Source organism: Phascolarctos cinereus, unplaced genomic scaffold (assembly GCF_003287225.1).
Source record: "Phascolarctos cinereus isolate Bilbo 61053 unplaced genomic scaffold, phaCin_HiC Scaffold_726;HRSCAF=1367, whole genome shotgun sequence".
Lineage (NCBI taxonomy): Eukaryota > Metazoa > Chordata > Mammalia > Diprotodontia > Phascolarctidae > Phascolarctos > Phascolarctos cinereus.
Genome location: NW_027556098.1, coordinates 389,368,509 through 389,389,875, shown reverse-complemented (window position 1 = coordinate 389,389,875; position 21,367 = coordinate 389,368,509). Strand labels below are relative to the sequence as shown.

Here is a 21,367-nt window from a genome sequence, read left to right as displayed (position 1 = left end):
CAGAGTTCAGAAGGATGGCCCCATTCAGAGAGACGAGGCTTGCAGGTGCTTTTCGTGCAGACATGAGAGATGCTGCTTCTATTGTACTTGAACCAGGGATTCCCCACCAGCCTGGTCCTCAGCCCTTCCTGAGCCAACACAGCAATGGGAGGCCTCCATTGCTCACAGGGTCATGTGCCTGAGCCAAGGAGTCCCACAGCCTGGGTGGGGAGGGCTCACAGGGTGGTCACAGGGTCGTGTGTCCAGGTTACATGTGCTGACATGCCAGCTAAGCCTCAGACCTTTGGCCCACCTTTCCAGTTTGAAAGCAGCCCTCTAGTGGTTCTCTAGCATCATCAGCATCCATTGATGATCTGCTTGCATTCTCCCAAGGCATCATAAGGGCAGGAAGTGTAATGGGGCTTGGCTCCCTAACCCTTTCTCAAGCCTTCCCAGACCACATCTGAGTCATGCTTGCCTTTGGCTGCAGTTCATTAGGGTTCCATCCTGAGAAATTCCAGTCATTCCTTGAGGAAGGCAGCTAAGGAGCAGGAGGATGGGGGAAGCTTGAGGACCAGGTGCTGGAACCCCTCTGTATCCACGGGGGCTTCTGCATGGCCACACAGAGCAGCTGCTGCTAGCTACTCAGCTGAAGGAAAGCAAAGTTATTTACTCAAATGAATTTATTAAATGATGCGACGGACAAGACTGTATTAGCTGCCAGAGACATGGAGAGCTGTGACATCTCTGTGCCCAAGGATCCTTCTGCCTAAAGGGGTAAAGATGATTTCACATAGGCGATCTAGGAGGGGGAGTGTGAGTGAAAGGTCCAGGTGCAATGCTGGGAGACGCTAGGGGAAGGGTGGCATCGCTAAGCCAACAGGAGGGTGAGACACCCAGGCATGAGCAAAGGCACGTCTGGGGCTGAAGGGAGAGAGCAGGACAGTGTGGAAAATATTCTGCTTTGGCTGAAAGACGGTTGGGAGCCAGGTTGTGGTGAGCCTGGAACCACTATATTTAGTAAACCCTGGGGAGCCAGCCACTGAAGTTTGGGGTTTGGGTTTGGGGATTTTTTTTTAACTTTTTGGTGGAAGTAGCTCCTTTCAAGGCTGACTAGAATCAAGGAGAATTTGCAGAAGGTGGAGGATCCATCATCATGGATCTAGAAACTGGCCTTTTGGAGCCAGGAGCCCCAGTCTGGGTATAACTGCGGTTCCAACCAAGAACCATGGGATTCAGGTGTTTACGCAACCATAGTGTGGTACAGTCGGAAGAATGCAGGAATTGGGTTCAGATCCTGATTCTGTTCCTTACTGTATGTGTGTCCTTGGGTCAGTCACTTAACCTGTGAGTCTTGGTTTCCTCAAGCATAAAATGAGCCAGATGATCCCCAAGGTCTCTATGATTCTGTGAACTCATTTGTGTAGCATAGAGAGTATCTGAACCAAGGGCTCACAGACCCCTACATAAAGATACATGAACTTGGATGGGAAAAAGTATTCTTACTAACCTCCAACTAAAATTGGGCATTCCCTTTATTTAGAAACATTCTTAAAAGGGACCTGTGGGCATTGGCAGACAGAACTCCAATACATCGTGTTAAGTGTTACTTATCAGAGAGGAGGATGCATCAGGAAACAAGGCAGGAAGGTCAGTTGGGAAACAATTCCAGGGGTCTGCACTGATTGAGGACCTGAACAGGAGTGGCTCCTTTGGGGGCCGAAGGAAGGTGCAAGAGCATTATGAAGCCAAGTTAACAGAACCTGGCAAGTGACCAGATGGATGGGTTGGGGACAGAGCAGTCAAAGGTGACTTTTGGCTTGGGGCACCATGGCTGGTTCCGTGGGAACTGGACAGTTGGTGTGGAGGCCAGCCTCCCAGCGGTTTACCCTGGGCTTCCAATCCCTCCTCCATAAAATGAGAAAATGAGCCCAAATGATCTCTGAGGTCAATTGGACTTCACAGCTGAAATACGCAAACTCCATTCCATCTTGGCCAACCCCTCCTTTTTACAAATGAGCAAATAGGCCTAGAAAGTGACTGGACCATGATCACACAGGCAGCAAGGGTCTGGGCCACTCCCAAATCCGAGCCAAAGAGACTTACCCTGCAAACACCCGATGGGGCTGGGCTGCCCAGGTTGAAAGGAGACCTAAGCAACCAGGCAGAGGCTTTGGCCCTTCTCAGTCTTAGGACTGGGCAGTGCCAGAAAAGATAGGCAGAAACCGAAGTGCCCAGCACTGCTGACGAGGGCCAAATAAAACGCAGATACTTTATTCCAATGGAGAATGGGACGGCGGCATGTGCGTGGACCACACGCTACATCTAAAAACGCCTTGCTCTTTACGGGTCCGACAGTTTGGAGCAGGTCACGGAATGGCACAGGGACACACTGCGCACCTAGTGTGCACGGAGCAAACATGCACCCAGGAATAGGGTTTGCAGGGCGCACTGGCCCAGGGAAGAGCCATGCACTCGGTCCCACCTGGAACAGGAATGTTTTTAGCTGGGCACATTTTGCAAAGATGCACGCAACCAGCGCCCAAATCTCTGCACGTTCTCTGCACAGTACGCGCGCTTGCGATGGACGGAGCTGGGCTCTCCCTATCTGGGGCACGCCCGAACGCCAGCGGCCAAACACCGGCACTTTGCGAGCCTCCAGCTAGGTCGGCCCCTGCGGCCTGCCCCGCCCCCTCCCGCCCGGAGGCCGCGGGGCGCGAACTTGAACCAGCCGGCCCGGCCCGGCGCTGCCAGTCGTTACTGGCCCTGCCCCGGACCCCGCTTGCCTCCGCAGCTGACCCCTCGGGAGGGGCGAAGAAGCCGTGCCTCTGGGGGTCAGAGTGAGTTGGGGCACCTGGGAGGAGTGGAGAGAGCGGGTGGGGTGAGCCCTGATGGGCAGCGAGAGGGATAGACCTAGAGGAGTGGAGAAAGGCAGGGGCGGATGAGGAGTGGGAGGCATAAGCCAGACGGGTAAGGGTCTCGGGGGTGGGGACGATCAGTGAGGAAGGACAGACCTGGGGTGAAGCAGAAAGATAAGGGTTCTGAGGACAGATGGAGGGCGTGGATAAGAGTCCTAGAGCTGGAGAGGGGTGCAGATGAAGCGGCTGGGGAGGCAGTGAACAGGAGCAAGGAGTGAGTCTTGGGAATGGGGTGGCGGGGGGGGGGGGAGACAGATGAAGATCCTGGAGAAAGATGGAAAGGAGACAGATGGGGGTCCTAGGGAGACAGTGAGTAGGCAGGGGAGGGGAGAGAGAGGAGAGTCCTGGGAACTCAGTAAGTAGAGACCCAGATATGGGAAGGAAAGGGAGGGATTGGACAGGCAAATGAATTGGGTCCTTGGGAAACACTGTGAGTGAAGATTTGGCATAGACAAACATGGTGGAGAAGGGAAAGTGGGGCAGGAAATGACGGACACAGAAACAGATCAGTGATGGGAGCAATACTGTGTAGAAAGACCAGGATTCTGGCCACAAAGATGCTCCCTCTGGCTCCCTCTGGTTGGAGAGGAACAGGATGCCACAGATATACAAATTCATCAAGAGGGGGCAGGCAGTTGGACCAGGACAAGGCCTGGCTTTTCCTTTTCTTTCCTTCTCTATATCTCACAAGCCCTTGACTTCATCCCCTATTCTCTCCTGCTTCCCTCCTGCCTCTGATAACAAGGTGACTCTCCCAAAGCTTTACATAGGCCATTGATACTGACCAGCAAATTACCCTCACAATCAGCTGAATTTCTCCTTCTCAATAATGTTCAATCTCTCCTTATCCCCTGGTTCCTTCTGTACAAACACCTGGGTCTCTCCCATCATTTAATAATTTTTAACCATGTAAACAGTATTTTGTTTTTTCCAGTTACACATAAAGATAGTTTTCAACATTCATTTTTATAAGATTTTGAGTTTCAGATTTTTATCCCTCCCCCCACCCCTAGAAGGCAAGCAATCTGTTATAGGTTATACATGTGTGATCATGTTAAACATACTTCCACATTAGTCATGTTGTGAAAGAAGAAACAGAACAAAAGGAAAAAATCATGGGGAAAAAATAGTGTGCTTCAATCTGCATTCAGACTTCATCAGTTCTTTCTCTGGATATGGATGGCATTTTCCATTATAAGTCTTTTGGAATTGTCTTGGATCATTGCATTGCTGAGAAGAGCTAAGTCTATCAAAGTCTGTCATCCCACAATGTGGCTGTTACGTGTACAATGTTCTCCTGGTTCTGCTCACTTCACTCAGCATCAGACCATATAAGTCTTTCCAGGTTTTTCTGAAGTCTGCCTGCTCATCATTTCTTATAGCACAATAGTATTCCATTACATTCATATACCACAATTTGTTCAGCTGTTCCTTAGTTGATGGGCACTCCCTCAGTGTCCAATTCTTTGCCATCTCCCATCATTAAGAAAAAAACTCCTTTACTAGACCTTACCATTCTTTCCTCCTCTTTTCATCCAAACTCCTTAGGGAAGAAAAAAAATGCTACAACTTACCTCCGTTCTTCTTTGTCACTTCTTACCCTTCTAAAATCTGGCTTCATACCTCATCATTCAAATGAAGCTGCCCTCCGCAAAGTCACCAACTATCCCTTAATTGCCAGTCCAATGACTTTTCTCAATCCTATCCTTCTTGACCTGTCTGCAGCCTTGGACACTGGTGATCACAAGCTACCCCTAGATAACTCGCTCTTCTGAGTCTTTGTGACCCTGCCCTCTCTCAGTCCTCTTCCAATCTGTCTGACTGCTCTTCTCAGTCTCCATTGTTGCTTCATCATCCACATGACCCCCCCTAATTTCGGATATCCCCTAGGCCTCTGTCCTGAGCTCCCTTCTCTTTTCTTGGTGACCTCAGGTCCCACAAATTTAATTCTTGTTTCTAATGATGCAGATTCCTCCCAAACGTATACATCCAGCCTCAGTCTCCCTGGTGAGAGTCAATCCTGCGTTACCACCTGCCCATTGGACATTGCAAACCAGATGACTCATAGATGCCTCAAATTCAGTGATACGCAACCAAATTCCTTATCCCTCCCTCCCCTGACTTCTGAACTTCCCGAGGGCTTTACCATCTTCTCCATCTCCCAGTCTGGCTACAATAACATCATCCCTTCCTCTCCCTACGTAACCACTCAGTTGCTGAAGTTGACCATTTCCAGGTTGTAGACTCTCTGAGGGTCGGGACTGTTTCACACCTTGTCCCCAGTGCCTAGGATTATCTGCTACATAGAAGGTACTGGAAAAAAAATGCCTGTTGGATTTAAGTTCTGTCTTCATAGCATCAGCATCTACTCACGGCCACCAGCCTGGGTCAGGCCTTCACCTCTCATCCCCTGGGCTATTTCAGGAGCCTCCTAATTGGCCTTCCCCACTCCAATCTATCCTCCTTACAGCTGCCAAAGTGGTTTTCCTAAAGTCTAAGTCTGACCATGTCACTCCTCTTATTAAAGCTCCGATGGCTTCCTCCTCCCTCTAAGATAAAACATAGATTCCTTTGGTGGGCATTTAAACCCTTCATAACCTGGCCCTGGTCTCTCTTTTTTTCTACTCCATGGGCCAACCCAAAATGGCCTTTGTGGTGTTTCTCATATGGTACTCCTCTGCCTTTGGATTGGCTGTGTCCCCCTCCTGGAAAGCACGCCTTGCATTTGGGCGACTCAGTGGTTAGTGCTCTGGTCCCGGAGTCAGGAAGACTCGAGTTCACATTCGGACGCAGACTATTATAATAACACCTACCCACCAGGGTTGTTATGATGATCAAATGAGAAAATATCTGTAAAGCGCTTAGCACTGTCTCCTTTAAGATTTTTATCAAACACTACTTTCTTCTTCTGGAGGCTTTCCCAATCCCGCCCCCCCCCCCAGCTCCCACTGCCCTCCTTACCAATATTACCTTGTGTTCATTTTTCATATTTTCCATATAACAATCACAATAAACATTTACACAGCACTTTAAAATTTACAAAGCACTTTACAAATATTACCTTATCGGATCCTCACAACAATCCTGGGAGCAAGGTCCTATTATTATCCCCATTTTACAGATGAGGAAATGGAGGCAAATGGTTAAATGACTTCCCTAGGATCATGCAACTAGAAAGGGTCTGAGGCAGGATTTGAACTCAGGTCACAGCATCTAGCACTTCACACTGTGCCTGGCATGTAGTAGGTATATAATAAAGGCTAATTGATTTAATTATGGACTGAAGTCTTCCTAACTTCAAATCTAGGGCTCACTGTAGCACACCACCTAGCTGCCTATAATCATTTATGACTACATTTTCTCCCCGAATAGAATGTAAGTCCTTTGAGGGAAGTGATTGGGTTTTGGGGTTTTTTGGTCTTGTATCTCTGTGGCCTAGCACAGCGCCTGGCACGGACTAAACAGTAAATCAATCCTCACTGAGTGATGGATCATTTGATTTCCTGGAGATTAACATGGGACCAGGAAAGACAGACAGACATTTGCCTAGGAGGGTAGGAGAAAGAATTGTCAGAAGGGCCAGGAAGGGAAGGATCCTGATTCTGGCATATAGTTCATAGGATTGACAACAGGAGAGGACCTTAGAGTGTTCAGTGCTGCCATCTTAAAGATGAGGAAACTGAATTGGGTGGGTTGGCAGGATAAGCTGGCTCCTCAGTCCACTGAGAACCCCACTCAAACCTGGGATGGTCAGGTGCTACCCTGGAAGAGGAGGGGAATGGGGCGGGTAGGTGGCGCAGTGAATAGAGCTCTGGCCTTGGAGTCAGGAGGACCTGAGTTTGAAGCCAGCCTCATTTACTAGCTGTGTCGCGCCAATTAAAAAAAAAAAAAGAGGAAAGGAAGGTCCCAGGTAAAGGGATCAAACAGGGAAAGTTCTATAAGGGGAAGCCTTGACCCTGCTTTACCTTTCACCCTCAGATCTCCCAACCTTCCCCTTAAGAGACCTGCCCAATCCGCGATCTGCTGGCCGTCACTGCTGCCCAGAAAGTCCATTCTGGTAGGGGCGCCGGGACTTCGGACTCCTGGTGACATCCCCAACCCAGACCTCATGGATGCCTACCGGAAGGAGAATGTGCCACCCTGGCCTGGAGACCACCTGCAATCAGGTATGAGGTTTCTGCCTCCTGGAGTTACATATGTTGCCCTCCTTTGGACCCCTCGTTGGCCAGAAGGAAGCTCAGGTTGAAACCAGCTGGGGGCGTCAGAACCCCTACAGGTACTAGGTCAGCTTTGGGCTAGCCAGCTTCCACTCACATAAGAGCTAGCCTCTTAGGGCCTCAGTTGGGACATTCCTGGGTTGCTGGGATTTAGCAGCACAGAGGACAAAGCTACCAGGAGCAGATGGTAGAGTCGGGGCCCTGAGGGCCCCTCCTCTGACTGAAAACGAACCCCAAGAGTAAGAGAGAGAAAGACATGACCTGATAAGTGGACCTCCATGGGAGGGAGTTAGGAGGCGTGGGCCTCCTTGCCCAGATGGGAGAGAGTTCTATGTACGATGGAAAAACCAGGAGATAGAAGCAATAAGCCAGATTTGTTAATTCACAGAGTTTGAGAGTTGGAAAAGGACCTCAAAGACCTTCTAGTCCAACCCATATCAGAAAAAAACAAAAGTTTCCACAACATGCCAGACCAGTGACAATGCAGCCTTGGCTTGAAGCCCCTCACATTTTTGGATTAGATTAGAGGTTGCTGGGGCGCCTGGCCTGCAGCCTGGAGTCTGCAATTCTACGCTTGCTAAGAATGCTGGGGGAGGGGGAGCTGTTGGTTTGTTTTTTACATCAAGCCTAAGGGCAAATTTGGAGTCTTTGCTTCTTCGACCCCATTGCTACTGGTTCTGCCTCCTGGGGCCAAGCATAGCGAGGGGGATCCCTCTTCCCTGCTTTGGAAGCCAGGCCCACCCCAAGTCTCCTCTCCCTCCCTGGCTACTTCATCGGACCTCCATCACTTTCCAGCTGTCCTCCCTTAGATACTCACCAGCCTATGACTTTGGTTACTCTTTCCACCGCCCTCTCTGTCCATTGTTTCTGTCTCCTGGGGCCAAGCAGAATTTGGGGTATAGTTCTTCAAAGTCTTTTTTTTTTTTTGTGAGGCAATTGCGGTTAAGTGACTTGCCCAGAGTCACGCAGCTGATGAATGTTATGTGTCTGAGGCTGAATTTGAACTCAGATCCTCCTGATTCCAGGGCCAGTGCTCTATTCACTGTGCCACCTAGCTGCCACTGTTCTTCAAAATCTTGAAGGAGCTATCCCATCCAGTCCCAAGACTTCTCTTCTGCTGCCTAAACTCCCCACTTCCTTTAATTGATCCCAACATGCCATAACCTCAAGGCTCTTCACCACCTTGGTCACCCTCCTCTGGACAGTCATCAGGCTATCCCTGTGCTTCTTAGAATGTGTATTCCAGAACTAAGCCAATGTTTCAAATGTGCTCTGACCAGGGCCGAGTACATTGAGATGATCGCCTCATTCTCTCTGAAGGCTATTCCCAACTAAATACACCTAAGACCTCGTTAATTTTTTGAGCTGCCGTATCAATTCTCAGATCTCTTCCAGATATTGACTACTCACCTCATTTTATACTTGTGAAGTTGATTTTTTGAGCCAGAGCAGGGCACTTTATATTTATCCCTATCAAAATGGATCTTAGTAGGTTCAGTCCTATATTCTAGACTGTCATGACCTTTGAGGATCCTGTCACCTGCAGTGCTAGCTATCCATCCCTATTTGGTGAACTTCATAAACTTGACATGTAGGCCTCTATGCCTACATTCAGTAGCTCATGAAATTGGATGCATGATCATTGAGTCTTTCAACCAGACCGCAAAGAAGGCAGGATCATTTGGAAGACTGGGATGAATACTGAGTTCTCTCCCCTTTTACTCTGTTAGAGCATGAGCCAGGAGTCTGGAGACCTAGGTTCCAATCCTGCCTTTGCCCTTTGCCGTCTCTGTGACTTGGGCACATTGTTTGCTGCCTACTCTTTAAAGTAAGGGGGTGGGATTAAATGATGTCTAAAGTCCCCTCCAGGCAAGTCCCTTTACCTCCCTTGCTCCTGTCTATGGAGCCCTGCCCCACCCTGCTCACCAGATTGTTTTGTGAGCCTTCAAGAAAAGAGTAAATGAATGGAGGAGGGCAGGAAACGACACTTTGAAAAGTGGGTTAATCCATTATTCTAGGGCTTAGCGCGTGGTGCCTGGCACACAGTAGTTGCTTAATAAATGTTGACTGATTGATTAGTTGACTGCCTGCCCCTTCCTGGGAATAGCAGGGAAAGTCAGGGTTGGCTGTGTGGCTGGGCTATCTGAGGCTTTTCTCACTCCGTTTTTTAAATTATAAACTAGTAGCTGTCAACAAAAACCTTCAGATAAACAAAGAAAGCTCCAAATCCTAGGGTCAGACTTAGAGCTGTGAGAGTCAGGTAAAGGTTAAATTTCCACAGAGAAAGAGAATAATGCAGAGATTTAAAGAACAAAGGTCCCAGGAAGTGGTACACTGTAGGTGGGCTGGGCTTGACCAATAGGAAGTAAGTGGATTGTTCCAAGAAGACCCCAAAATCAAGATAAGGGTCAAGCCAGCTCAGACCAGTTGGGGTCAACCTGAGGACACCTGAAAAGTGCTAGTGCGCCTGCTTAATGAACTTCATTACTATTATCTGACACACCCCGCATAAAATTGGAGCCTCATTAATGAGTCATGGGATGTATGACCAGGGGAGGGGGAACATACTTGAGCATGTCAAGGGGAAACATGTTAGGAGGGGTGTGGCCTGGGAAGGGATGGACCAATCCCGGCCTGGGAGGTTTCGCGCCAAATTCAACTGCATAAAAGCACACTTTCCCTTGCACTCAGGGCCCACCCCTCCTGAAGAGGGGTGGAGCCCGCTTCTGGCCAGAAACGTCTAAATCCTCTGGACTTTCTTTATAATAAATTTTCTTGATACTAAATTTTTGGTGTCAAGTCCATTTCTAACAGAACTGAGAGCAACCTTTGATTTCATCTCATGCAGCCCCTTCCTCTTATATAGGAGGAAACTGAGGCCTGCAGAGCTGAAATGATTTGTCCAAGGCCCTACAGGGCTCAGTAAACTAGCCAGGATTCAAACCCAGATTTTGATATGCCACATTGATCACTCCTTAAATTCTACACTATTTACAGGGATTTGTTTGCTTGTTTTTCTAACCAGCCTGTGATTTCATTCATGTGGGGAGCTCCTGGTGAGAACCTCCCTCTATCCATGCAGATCAGCATCTTCTCCACTGCTCCTTAGCTTAGAGAGCGGTCTAGGAGCCCAAGGAGTGCATCCCAGCAGGGATGAGTCCAAGGCGAGACTTAAACCCAAGTCTTCTTGACTTTGAAGCCAGCTCTCTGCTGCCAGGCTGCCTTGTTATTTCCAATTTAAAAAACTTTATTTTTATGTTTTTATAAATATTTTATAGAATTGTATTATCTATTATAAATATTTTATATATTACTTTTATTTTTTATGAGCATTTATTTTCTCTCACACTTTGACCCCCTTAATAGAAAGATAGATACATACAGATAGACAGACAGACAGATAGATCGATAGATAGATAGACAGACAGATAGACAGACAGACAGGTAGGTAGACAGACAGACAGGCAGACAGACAGACAGACAGATAGATAGACAGACAGACATAGGTAGATAGATAGGGCTCTTGTAAAAATATTCAAAATCAAACAGAAAAAATTCCTATGTCAGCCAAGTCCAAAAATACATGTCTTGTTCTGCACTTTTAAGTACAGGAGGTGGGATAAGATTCTTCATCTCTGGTCCTGTAGAAGAATCATGACTGGTGATTGTGTTAATCAGAGTTTTAAAATCTTTTCTTGTTATTTTTCTTTATAATGTTGTCAGCCAGGTGTGATGGCCCTCATCTATAGTCTGCTAGTAGGGGAAGCTGAGGCTGGGGTTCTGGACTATAGTAGGACCAAGGCTGATCAGATGTCCACCCTGTCTGTACCAATATGGTGAGCTCCCAGGAGTGTAGGGCCAGCCACCAGGCTGCTGAAGGAGGGAAGAAACAGCCCCAGTTGAAAAAATGTTTCCATTCCAGTCGGAATTGGGATCCAGCCTGAGAGTGTGGGGGAGGCAAGGAGTCCCCGTCTCAAAAACCAAAGAAACAAAGAAACAAACAAAAATCAACACAAAACAAAATAAAGTTTTAGTCATTGTATAAATTGTTCTCCTCACTTCACTTTACATCAGTTTGTAGAGGTCTTCCCAGTTTTCTCTGAAACTCTATTTCATTTTTTCTTATGGCTCAGCAGTATTCCATTACATTCATATGCCATAATTTGTGTAGCCATTCCCCAGTAGGTGGGCACCCTCTTAGTCTCCATATGGGCCTCTTTGGGGCAGCTAGGTGGTGCCATAGTGCACAGAGCACTGGGCCTAGAGGCAGGAAGACTCATCTTCCTGGGTTCAAATCGGGCCTCAGATATTTACTGGCTATGTGACCTTGGGCAAGTCATTTAACCTTATTTGCCTCAGTTTCTCATCCATAAAATGAGCTGGAGAAGGAAATGGCAAACCCTTCCAGTATCTTTGCCAAGAAAACCCCAAATGGGGTCATGGAGACTCAAACATGACTGAGATAACCCAACAACGAGATGGGCATATTTTATCTTTGTTTGATATTTTTGCGGGGGATAAGCCCCCTATCACTAGAAGTATTACCATAGAGTGCATGGGTATAGTTCCAAACTGCTTTCCAGAATGTCTGGACCAATCCATAGCCCTGCCCACATTTGAAATTCTTCTCTTTTGTCATCTTCACCAATCTAATGCATGTGAAATGGATCCCCAGAGTTGGCTTAACTTGCATTTCTCTAATCGTAGCGATTTGGAGCACTTTTTCATGTAGCTGTTTAATTTAATTTAATTTTTTAAACATTGATTTTTGAGTTCTAAATTCCCTTCCTCCCTTCAGCCCCTCCCCTACCCAACAAAAAGGCAAGCAATATGATATGCATGTGAAGTCATGCAGAACATATTTCTAAAACTATGGCTGTTGACAGTTTGTATTTCTTCCTTTGAAAGATGCCTGTTTGTGTCCTCTGCCCGTTTGTCTTTTGGGGAATGGCTCTCAGTGTTACAATGTCACCTACAAGATCAAATGTAAAATTTTCTGTTTGGCACTCATGACCTAGGCTGGCTCCCATCTTCTTTCCAGGCTTCTTACATCTTATTCCCCCTATGTACTCTGTAGTCCAGTGACAATGGCCTCTTTGCTGTTCCTCATACAAGACCCCTCACCTTCCAACTCTAGCCTTTTTTTTTTTAAGTCAATTGGGGTTAAGTGACTTGCCCAGGGTCACACAGCTAGTAAGTGTCAAGTGTTTGGTCTGAGTCCGGATTTGAACTCAGGTCCTCCTGACTTCAGGGCTGGTGCTCTATCCGCTGCACCACCTAGCTGCCCCCCTAGACATTTTCTCTGGCTCTCCCTCGTGCCTGGACTTCTCTCTCTCCTCATCTCTACTTCCTGGCCTCCCTGGCTTCCTTCCAATACCAGCCAAATTCCCACCTTCTACGAGAAGTCTTCCCTTATTCCCTTCAAAGCTAGTGCCTTCCCTCTGAGATTTCCTCCAAGTTACCCTGCCTCTAGCTTATTTGTATGTAATTGATTGCATGTTGTCTGTTCCCATTAGACTATGAGATCAGGGATTGTTTTTTGCCTTTCTCTGCAGCTTCAGCCTCATAGCACAGTGCCTGGCATATAGCAAACACTTAATAAATGTTTATTTACTGACTGAAGGTGTCCCAAAATTCTTAGTACGGTTTTAAGCTAATAAAGCAAAGCTTAAGCCTTTGTAGCTTAAAACTGTACTAAGACTTTGGGGATAACCTGTATGTCTTGTTATACAAGACCTTTATCAGAAAGACTTGCTGCAGGGATTTTTTTCTCCCAGCTATTTATTTCGCTTCTAATTTGAACTACATTCAATTTTATGCAAAAACTTACATAATCAAAATTGTCTATTTTATCTTCTGTGATCTCTCTGTCCCTTATGTGGTCATGAATTCTTCCCCTATCCTAGATCAGAAAGGTAATTTCTTCCTTGTTACCTTTATTCTACAACAGCCATTTGGAGTTTATCTTGGTATATGTTGTGAGATGTTGGCCTATACCTACTTTCTTCCATATTGATTCCAATGTTCCTAGCAGTTTTTGTGAAAGAACGAGTCCAAACCCCAGTCACTGGGGTCTTTGTGTCTGATCAGACAGCAGGCTACTTTATTCATTGACTTCTATGTGTGAGTACCTAATCTGTTCCTCCAATTGAGGTATTTTTTAAAGCGTACCAAATCATTTTAGTGATTTCAACTTTGTAATATAGTTTGAAATCTGGTACCAGTAGACTACTTTCATTTCCACTGTTTTCCATTACTTCCCTTGATCTTTTTTTCTTTTATATGAATTTTTTTTGTCTAGGTCTAAAAAATAATCTTTAGGTAGTTTGATTGGTATTGTACTAAATGATTAAATGAATTCAGTTAGTGTTGTCATCCTTATATTGTTGGCTTGGCCTACCCATAAGAAATCAATATTTCTCCAATTATTTGTTTTATCATTATTGCTATAAAGAGTCTTTAGTAGTTGAATTCGTGGGTGTATCTAGGTAGGTAGTTACCCAAATATTTTATGCATTCTTTAGTTATTTTCTTTCTTTTTTCTTTTCTTTTCTTTTTTTCTTTTTTTGGTTAGGCAATGGGGTTAAATGACTTGCCCAGGGTCACACAGCTGCATATCTGAGGCCAGATTTGAACTCAGGTTCTCCTGATTCTAGGGCTGGTGCTCTATCCACTGTGCCACCTAGCTGTCCCATTCTTTAGTTATTTTCAGGGGATTTTATCTTTCTATCTCTTCTTGATGAGTTTTGTTGATGACATACAGTACTGCTAATGATTCGGGTGGATTTCATTTATATATTGCAACTTTGCTCAATCTATTGTTTCAATTAATTTTAGTTTACTCTTTAGAGTTTTCTAAGTAAGTTATCAAACCATCTGCAAAAAAGTGATAATTTTGTTTCCTCTTTGCCTATGTATACTCTCTTGATTTCTCTTTATTGTTATAGCTAACATTTCTGGTACTTTGTTAAATATTAGTAATGATAATGGACATCCTTGCCTTACCCTTGATCTTAATGGAAAAGCCTCTAACATTCTCCAGTACAAATAATGTTTGTTCTTGATTTGAGAGGGTTATGATTTACTCTATTAAAGAAAGGTCCATTTATTCCCGTGCTTTCCAGTGTTTTTAATAGAAGCCAAGTGTTGGTTTTTGTGAAAAAGACTTTTCAATCACTGATATAATCATGTGATTTTATTATTTTTGTAACGAATATGGTTTATTTTGTTTACAGTGCTCCTTATATTGAGCCAGCTCTACATTCCTGACATAACTCCAACTTAATCATAGTGTGTAATCTTTCTAATATTTTGTCTTATGGCCTATTTTCTGGCATTTAAAATTTTCGCATTGATGTTCATTGGGGATATTGGTCTATAGTTTTATTTCTATGTTTTGTCTCTCCTTGGTTTAGATATTAAGACCATATTCCTGTCATAGAAAGAGATCAGAAAGGTCACATCTTTTCTTACTTTTTTACAGTTTATGTAATATTAAAATTAATTGTTCTCTGAATGTTTGATAAAATTCACTTGTAAATCTATCTGTTCCTGGCATGTTTTCTTTAAAATAATTTTTAAAATTTGTTTTTAACTTTTTTTTTTTAAATTTGAGTTCCAAATTCTCTTTCTTCCTCTAGGCCCTTCCCTACCTATTGAGAAGACAAGCAATATGATAACAATTATATGTGTGAAATCATCCAAAACATTTCCATGTTGCCAAAAAAAAGCAAGAAAAATAAAGCAAGTGAAAAAATTATGCTTCAATCTGCACTCTGACTTCATCAGTTCTATCTCTGGAGTAGAGAGTATTTTTTTTATCATGAGTCCTTCAGAATTTTCTTGAATCATTGTATTAATGAGTAACTAAGTCTTTTTGTTTTTGTTTTTGTTTTTGTTTTTTGGTTGGGCAGTGGGGGTTAAGTGACTTGTCCAGGGTCACACAGCTAGTAAGTGTTATGTGTCTGAGGCTGGATTTGAACTCAGGTCCTCCTGAATCCAGGGCCGGTGCTCTATCCACTGTGCCACCTAGCTGCCCAATGAGTAGCTAAGTCTTTCACAATTGGTCATCATTACCATACTGTTTTTGCTGTGTACAATGATCTCCTGGTTCTGCTCACTTCACTCTGCATCCATTCATGTAGGTCTTCCCAGGTTTTTCTAAAGTGATATCCCTTGTCATTTCTTATAGCACAATAGTATTCCAATCACAATCAATATACAACTTGTTCAGCCATTCCTCAATTGATGGGCCTCCCCTCAATTTCTAATTCTTTGCCACCAGAAAAAGAACTGCTGTAAATATTTTTGTACACATAGGTCTTTTTTTCCTTTTTTCTTCGATCTCTTTGGGATATGTGCCTAGTTGTGGTATTACTAGGTTAAAGGATATGCATAGTTTTATAGCCCTTTAAGTATAGTTTTAAATTGCTCTCCAGAATGGTAGGATCAATCCACAACTCCACCAACAAATCATTACTATCTGGGGTATTTTCTTTTTCTTTTCTTTTTTTTTAAATTAAATTTAATTTAATTTAAAAAAAGTTTTTTTTCCATGTGCTTTTGAGTTGAAAATTTTTTCTCCCTTTTTCTTCCCCCCCCCAAGACGGCGCACAATCTGACATAGGCTTTACATTTACATGCCCATTAAACATATTTTCACATTAGTGAAGTTGTAAGTAAAAATTAAAACCAATAGGAGGAACCATCAGAAAGATGAAACAAAACTCAACTGAAGGTAAAAATAAGTGAGAGTGATTCGACTTCCATAGTTCTTTCTTTGGATGTGGACAGCATTTTCCATCCCGAGGCCTCTGGAGATGTCTTAGATCCTCGTAATGCTGAGAAGCGTTCAGTTTAACATTCTTAGTCATTGCATAACGTGGCTGCTATTGTATACAAAGTCCTGGGGTGTTTTCTTAGGGAGTACATTTGTGGCTTGCTCAGTTTTCTTTTCTGATATTACGTGATTTAAACAATCAATTCCTTTATTAATCTGGCCATTTTATTTTTTCAAAGTATTTGTTCATCAAAATGGGCACGTGATTTAGACATAAAGGGTAATACCATAAGCAAATTAGAGGATCATGGAATAGTTTACCTTCGAGATCTGTGGATAAGGGAAGAATTTATGACCAAACAAAATAGAGAGCATTATGAGATATAAAATAATTTTGATTATATTAAATTTAAAAGTTTTTGCACAAATAAGACCAATGCAACCAAGAATAGAAGGAAAATAAAAAACTGGGAGAAAAAAAATTGTAGCAAGTTTCTGGGAGTTTTCATTGTAGGGCTTCTTTCTAGATGTCAGTGATAAATTCTTTTTATTTTCACTTTGCCCTCTGGGTCTAAGAGATCTAGGCAGTTTTTATCTATGATTTCTTGAAATACAGTATCCAAAATTTTTTTTATCACAGTTTTCAGTTTTGCTAATAATTCTTACATTATCTTTCCTTGACTTGTGTTCAGGTCAATTTTTTAAAAATATTGTATTCCTTACATTTTTTTCTGGTGTTTTTTTTTCAATCTTTTGATTTTGTTTTAGGATTTCTTGTTGTCTCACTGAGTTGCTTTTTTTTTTTTTGGCCCATTCTCATTTTTAGGATGTCTAGTTCTTGAATGAAGTTTATCACTGTTAGGCGTTCTAATTCTTTCCTGGCTTTTTTTGCATATCTTGTTAGATTTCATCCAAGTACTCTTGTAATCTGTTTTGGCTAATTTTTTTTTCTCTGAGGTTCTCATGGAACCTCAGACATATTCTGTCTGGACATGTTCTGAGGTTACTTTTTCCTTTGGGGGTCTCCCTTTGGGCTTCTCTCTATCCATAGCATTTTATCATAGTATTTGGCATTTTGTTTCGTTTGCTTATTTCAGCATATTCAGAGTCTGGGTAGGGGGTTGGGAATTGAGGGTTGGGGAGCTCTACATGAATGGCACCCTAATTTGTAGTGTGGATGCGCCTTATTTGGGCCCGAGCCTTATGGCTAAAATGATGCCCCCACCTTCTACAAAAATTGTTCTACAAGAATCTCCTGCTGTGGTTCAGACCCAGGCTGCCTGGATGCTGAGTTCGGCCTGGGTTACTTAGACGCTGCTCAGGGCCACTTTTCTGCTGAAAGGCCCCCTGCTTCTGAGACCTTTTTCTGCTTGTTGCTACAGGACTCCTACTCCTGTTCTAGACCATGCCCCAGGCCTTCCTCCCCCTTTGTAAGAGCTCCAAATGGTTCTCTGCATTGGGCTCTGTCTGTTCCATGTCTTTGTCCACTTTCTCTTGTTGCCACAGGGGTCCAGGGCTGTCCCCGAGTTAGACACTGCCTAGGTCATGAATTCCTAACCTTTAAAAAAATAATATTGATATCTTTTATTTATACATCATCTAAATTTCCTCCTTTATCTTAATCTTTTTTATTTTTTTGTATCTGGACCCCTTTGGCAATCTGATGAAGCTTATGGATCCCTTCTCAAAACAAAATTTTTAATATTTTCAAGAGAAAAAGTTCTAAGCCAAGGGTTTTTAACCAGGGTTCCCAGATGCCCAATGAGTCTGTGGATAAATTTCAGGGAGTCCATAAACTTGTTTTTAAAATTTTTTTTTGATAACTTTATTTCAATAGAATTGGTTTCCTTGGCAATGCTTTGTATTTTATTTTATGAATTTAAAAATAAGGGGATTGGTTTTAATGGCTTCGAAGTGCCTTTGAGCTCTAAATCTGTGACCTTTGGTGCAAGAGGAAGAATAAAAGTTAGAGTCAGGACTGAGGTTTAATCCCCCCTGTTCCCCGACTACAAGGTGTGACCTTGGACAACCTCTGCAGGCCTCAGTTTCCTCAGCTGTCAAACGAGGGCTTTAGACGTAGTGATCTCTACGGTCCCTTCCAGCTCTGACTTGTAATTTTATGAGTGCTACATCAGACCAAGTAATGTAACTTCTCCCTGTGTCCAGACTGCTCTCTAGGCTAGCTGCCAGACAGCAATTTGGGAGGGAATTTCTACACTGGAAATTCCCAATGTAGAAACACCACCATTCCTGAAACAGATGTAAATCAATTGCCCTATGCCAGAGGAAACGGAGGCCTACAGAGGTTGTCCAGGGGCACACTTTAGAGTCACGGCATGGGGCGATTAAACCCCAGTCCTGACTCCAAGACCAGGCCCTGTTCTTCCTTGTTCCAGAAGGAACCTGAGAGGTAATCTGGTCCCACCAGCTCATTTGACAGCTGAGGAAGTGCAGGCCCAGAGAAGTTATTGATTTGTCAGAGCCACTCAGGGAGTAAGAGTCAAATATGGGACTTTCCATTATGCCAACATTCAAACCCAGGCCTTCCTGACTCCAAGGCTGGCCCACTAGCCACTACGCCATGTTTCCTCTTGCTCGGACGTGTTTTCTCCTTCTTAATAGAATGTCCACATCTAGACAGCAGGGTCTGTTTCTTACCCTTCTTTGTATCCCCAGTGCTTAGCATAGTGCCTGGCACCTATTTATGGATTGATTGATTGACCCTGATTTCCTGGTCCTTGTGGCTTTTCTTGTAGGACAACGTCTGGTTCAGAAGAATGTGAGCATCAGCCTCTCTGTGGGCGATGGACGAGATACCAAGACGGCATCTTTCCAGACACAAAGCAAAAGGACCGTCCCTACCATTCTACCAGGCCTGGGGCCAGGCCGCAGGTTGGAGGTGGGGAGGCCTGTGGTCAGCAGGCAGCTCCCGGCCTTGGTGCAGACCAACCTGGCTCCTGCTGGCCAGCCCCTGCAAGATGCCACAAGCCTGGTGAGTAACTCTGGCTTTGAGCAACAGAGTAACCTGCAGCCCCGGGCCTGGAGGCCAGGGGCATCTGGGCCGTGGAGAGGGTTTTCCTTCCAGCAAAGCAACATGAAGCTGAGCAGAGCAGACCCAGAGAGGAGAGGGGGACACAGGAGACCCCAGACCCTAGAGGGGCCAGACAGGAACCTGGCAGCTTGCTTGCGGGAACCCTTGTGGCCCCTACGTTCTGAAAGAGCTCCCTGGCCCGGCAGGCCAAAGAGCCAGAGCCACGGATACCCCTTTCTGAGGGAAGAACCATCATCTTCATCCCCTGGCCTTGGGAACACTGTGCGGGTCTCACCAAAAGTCACAAAGGCTCAAGGGTCTGAGCTGAGCCCTCCCCCTTGGTCTGGGCATCAGGATTGTCTTGCCCAGCCCGGCCCAAGACTGCGGAGTACCTCAGGCTGCTGGGCCCCAAATCCTGTGAAACGGCCCCTCACCTTGGAGGACCTGGGCCTTTCAGGCCAATGCCAGCGACCAGCTCACCCCCTGGTGTTGGGGCCCAGAGCTAAGTTTTCCCCAGAGTCAGCCTGCCTGCTCTTGTCTAGGAGGCACCTTGAGTGGCCAATGGAACTCTTCAGAGCCTCTCAGGAGCAACCCAGAACCTGGCCCCACTCCAACAGGGCCACTTCTCCTGAGGCCTCTCCAGCCTTGACACCAGGGCAGCCCAATCCCCTCACCTACCCCTGCAGGGCTGTGCCTCCAGAGACCCCTCACCTGATACCAGGGCACCCCAGTCCCCTTACCTACCACTGCAGTGCTGTGAGTCCAGTGATTTCCCCAGATCTGACACCAAGGCACCCTAGTCCCCTTACCCACCCCTGCAGGGCTGTGCCTCCAGAGACCCCTCACCAGACACCAGGGCACCCCAGCCCCCTCACTCTCTCCCACAGCAATGTGAGTCCAGTGATTTCTCTAGATCTAACACCAAGGCATCCCAGCCCCCTCACTGTCTCCCACAGCACCGTGAGTCCAGCAATTTCCCCAGATCTGACATCTGGGCACCCCAGCCTCCTCACTGTCTCTCACAGCACTGTGAGTCCAGTGATTTCTCTAGATCTAACACCCAGGCATCCCAGCCCCCTCACTGTCTCCCACAGCACCATGAGTCCAGTGATTTCTCCAGATCTGACATCTGGGCACCCCAGCCCCCTCACTGTCTCTCACAGCACCATGAGTCCAGTGATTTCCCCAGGTCTGCCATCTAGGCATCCCAGCCCCCTTACTCTTTCCCATAGCACTGTGAGTCCAGAGGCCCCCCCAAATCTGACACTGGGGTACCCCTGCCCCCATACTCTTTCTGACAAGACCACAACTGCCAAGGCCTCCCCTAAACTGACACCAGGATACTCTAGCCTCCACCCTTGCTCCAGCAAGATTAAGGTTCCAGAGGCCTCCACCAACTTGATGCCAGAGTATCCTAGCGCCCTTACCCTTTCCCACAGGATGTGACTCCAGAAGTCTCTGCCAGCCTGGCACTGGGGTGCCCTCAGGGTGTGCAGCAGTTCACCAGGGCCTTTGGCATTCCCAGGACACAGGGCTGGGGTCAGTTCCCTGACACCAAGGAGCTGGGTGATTTCAGCCTCCCCTCCTCTGATGAGGGGCATGGCGGGACTGCCCCTAGCTTGTCCCCTGGGACCAGCGGGATGAATGTCTTCAGGGCTGCCAACCCAGTTCCCTTCCCTCAGCCTGATACAGCCCCCTGCTCTGCAGCAGCTCTCCCCTCTGCGTTTCCCCAAGCCTTCTGTGATAAGCTATTCCTACCTTCAGGGAGGGGCGCAGTCCTGGGGGACCCCCACCAGGCAGGGCCAGCCTCCCCTGAAAGATCCTGCCTGCCCAAGTCAGGGATGCTGGCTTGTGCTGCAGGCTCCCAAGTGGACAGGGGACCGGAATTGATGAAGACTCAGCTGGAGGGACATTTGTGGCAAATCTGGGAGGTCCTCATGTCCCTGGTTCCCCGGGACACAAATACCCCTCCCCCAGGCCCTAAGGAAGGTCCTGTCCCTACCCACTGGAGAAGCCCAGAAGAAGGGACCTCTTCAGGATCTGGGGGTGGTGCTAAGCAGAGCCTCCTGAAGAACGCCACCCCTGGGCCCTGCCTCTCAGGGCAAGAAGGTAGACTGGGCTCAAGAAGCTATTTTTCAGCCTCCTCTTCTGTTGGGGTGCATCTCCTGGCGCAGCAGCATTGGGAAGCAGCTCATAGGCCGAATGAACAGGAGGATCCCTGGATGGAGCAGGGCCTTGCTGGGAACCTTGGGACAAGAAGCCAGAACAAGAGTGAGCTACACCCGGCAGCTGGGGCCTCACAGCTGGAGCCACCGCCAGGAGAGGTCAGAGGGGATATGGGGGATGCCAGCTTCTGGAGCCCAGGTCTGCCACCCCTGGCATCCCATGTTTCCTGCTTGGCCTTTCCTCTCCGGGGCTGGGGAGGGAGAGGGACAGTCCCGCT

The 21,367-nt window shown here is 46.1% G+C and overlaps 2 protein-coding genes across 2 annotated transcripts in view; both read left to right on the top strand.

Annotated features, from left to right (window-relative positions):
• Positions 1-12: 12 nt before the first annotated feature.
• On the top strand, positions 13-20,370 carry LOC144454158 (uncharacterized). Its single transcript, XM_020973733.2, has 3 exons — positions 13-2,819; positions 6,876-7,063; positions 18,650-20,370. The coding sequence occupies exons 1-3, from the start codon at positions 2,449-2,451 to the stop codon at positions 20,368-20,370; spliced, it is 2,280 nt and encodes a 759-aa protein (XP_020829392.2). The 5' UTR covers positions 13-2,448.
• LOC110199025 (uncharacterized protein C1orf167) overlaps positions 20,369-21,367 on the top strand; it is a 33,973-nt gene continuing 32,974 nt past the window's right edge. The window contains exon 1 of the mRNA XM_078145673.1: positions 20,369-21,248. Within this exon, the coding sequence (XP_078001799.1) occupies positions 20,565-21,248 (684 nt within the window). The 5' untranslated portion in view covers positions 20,369-20,564. The remainder of the gene's footprint in view (positions 21,249-21,367) is intronic.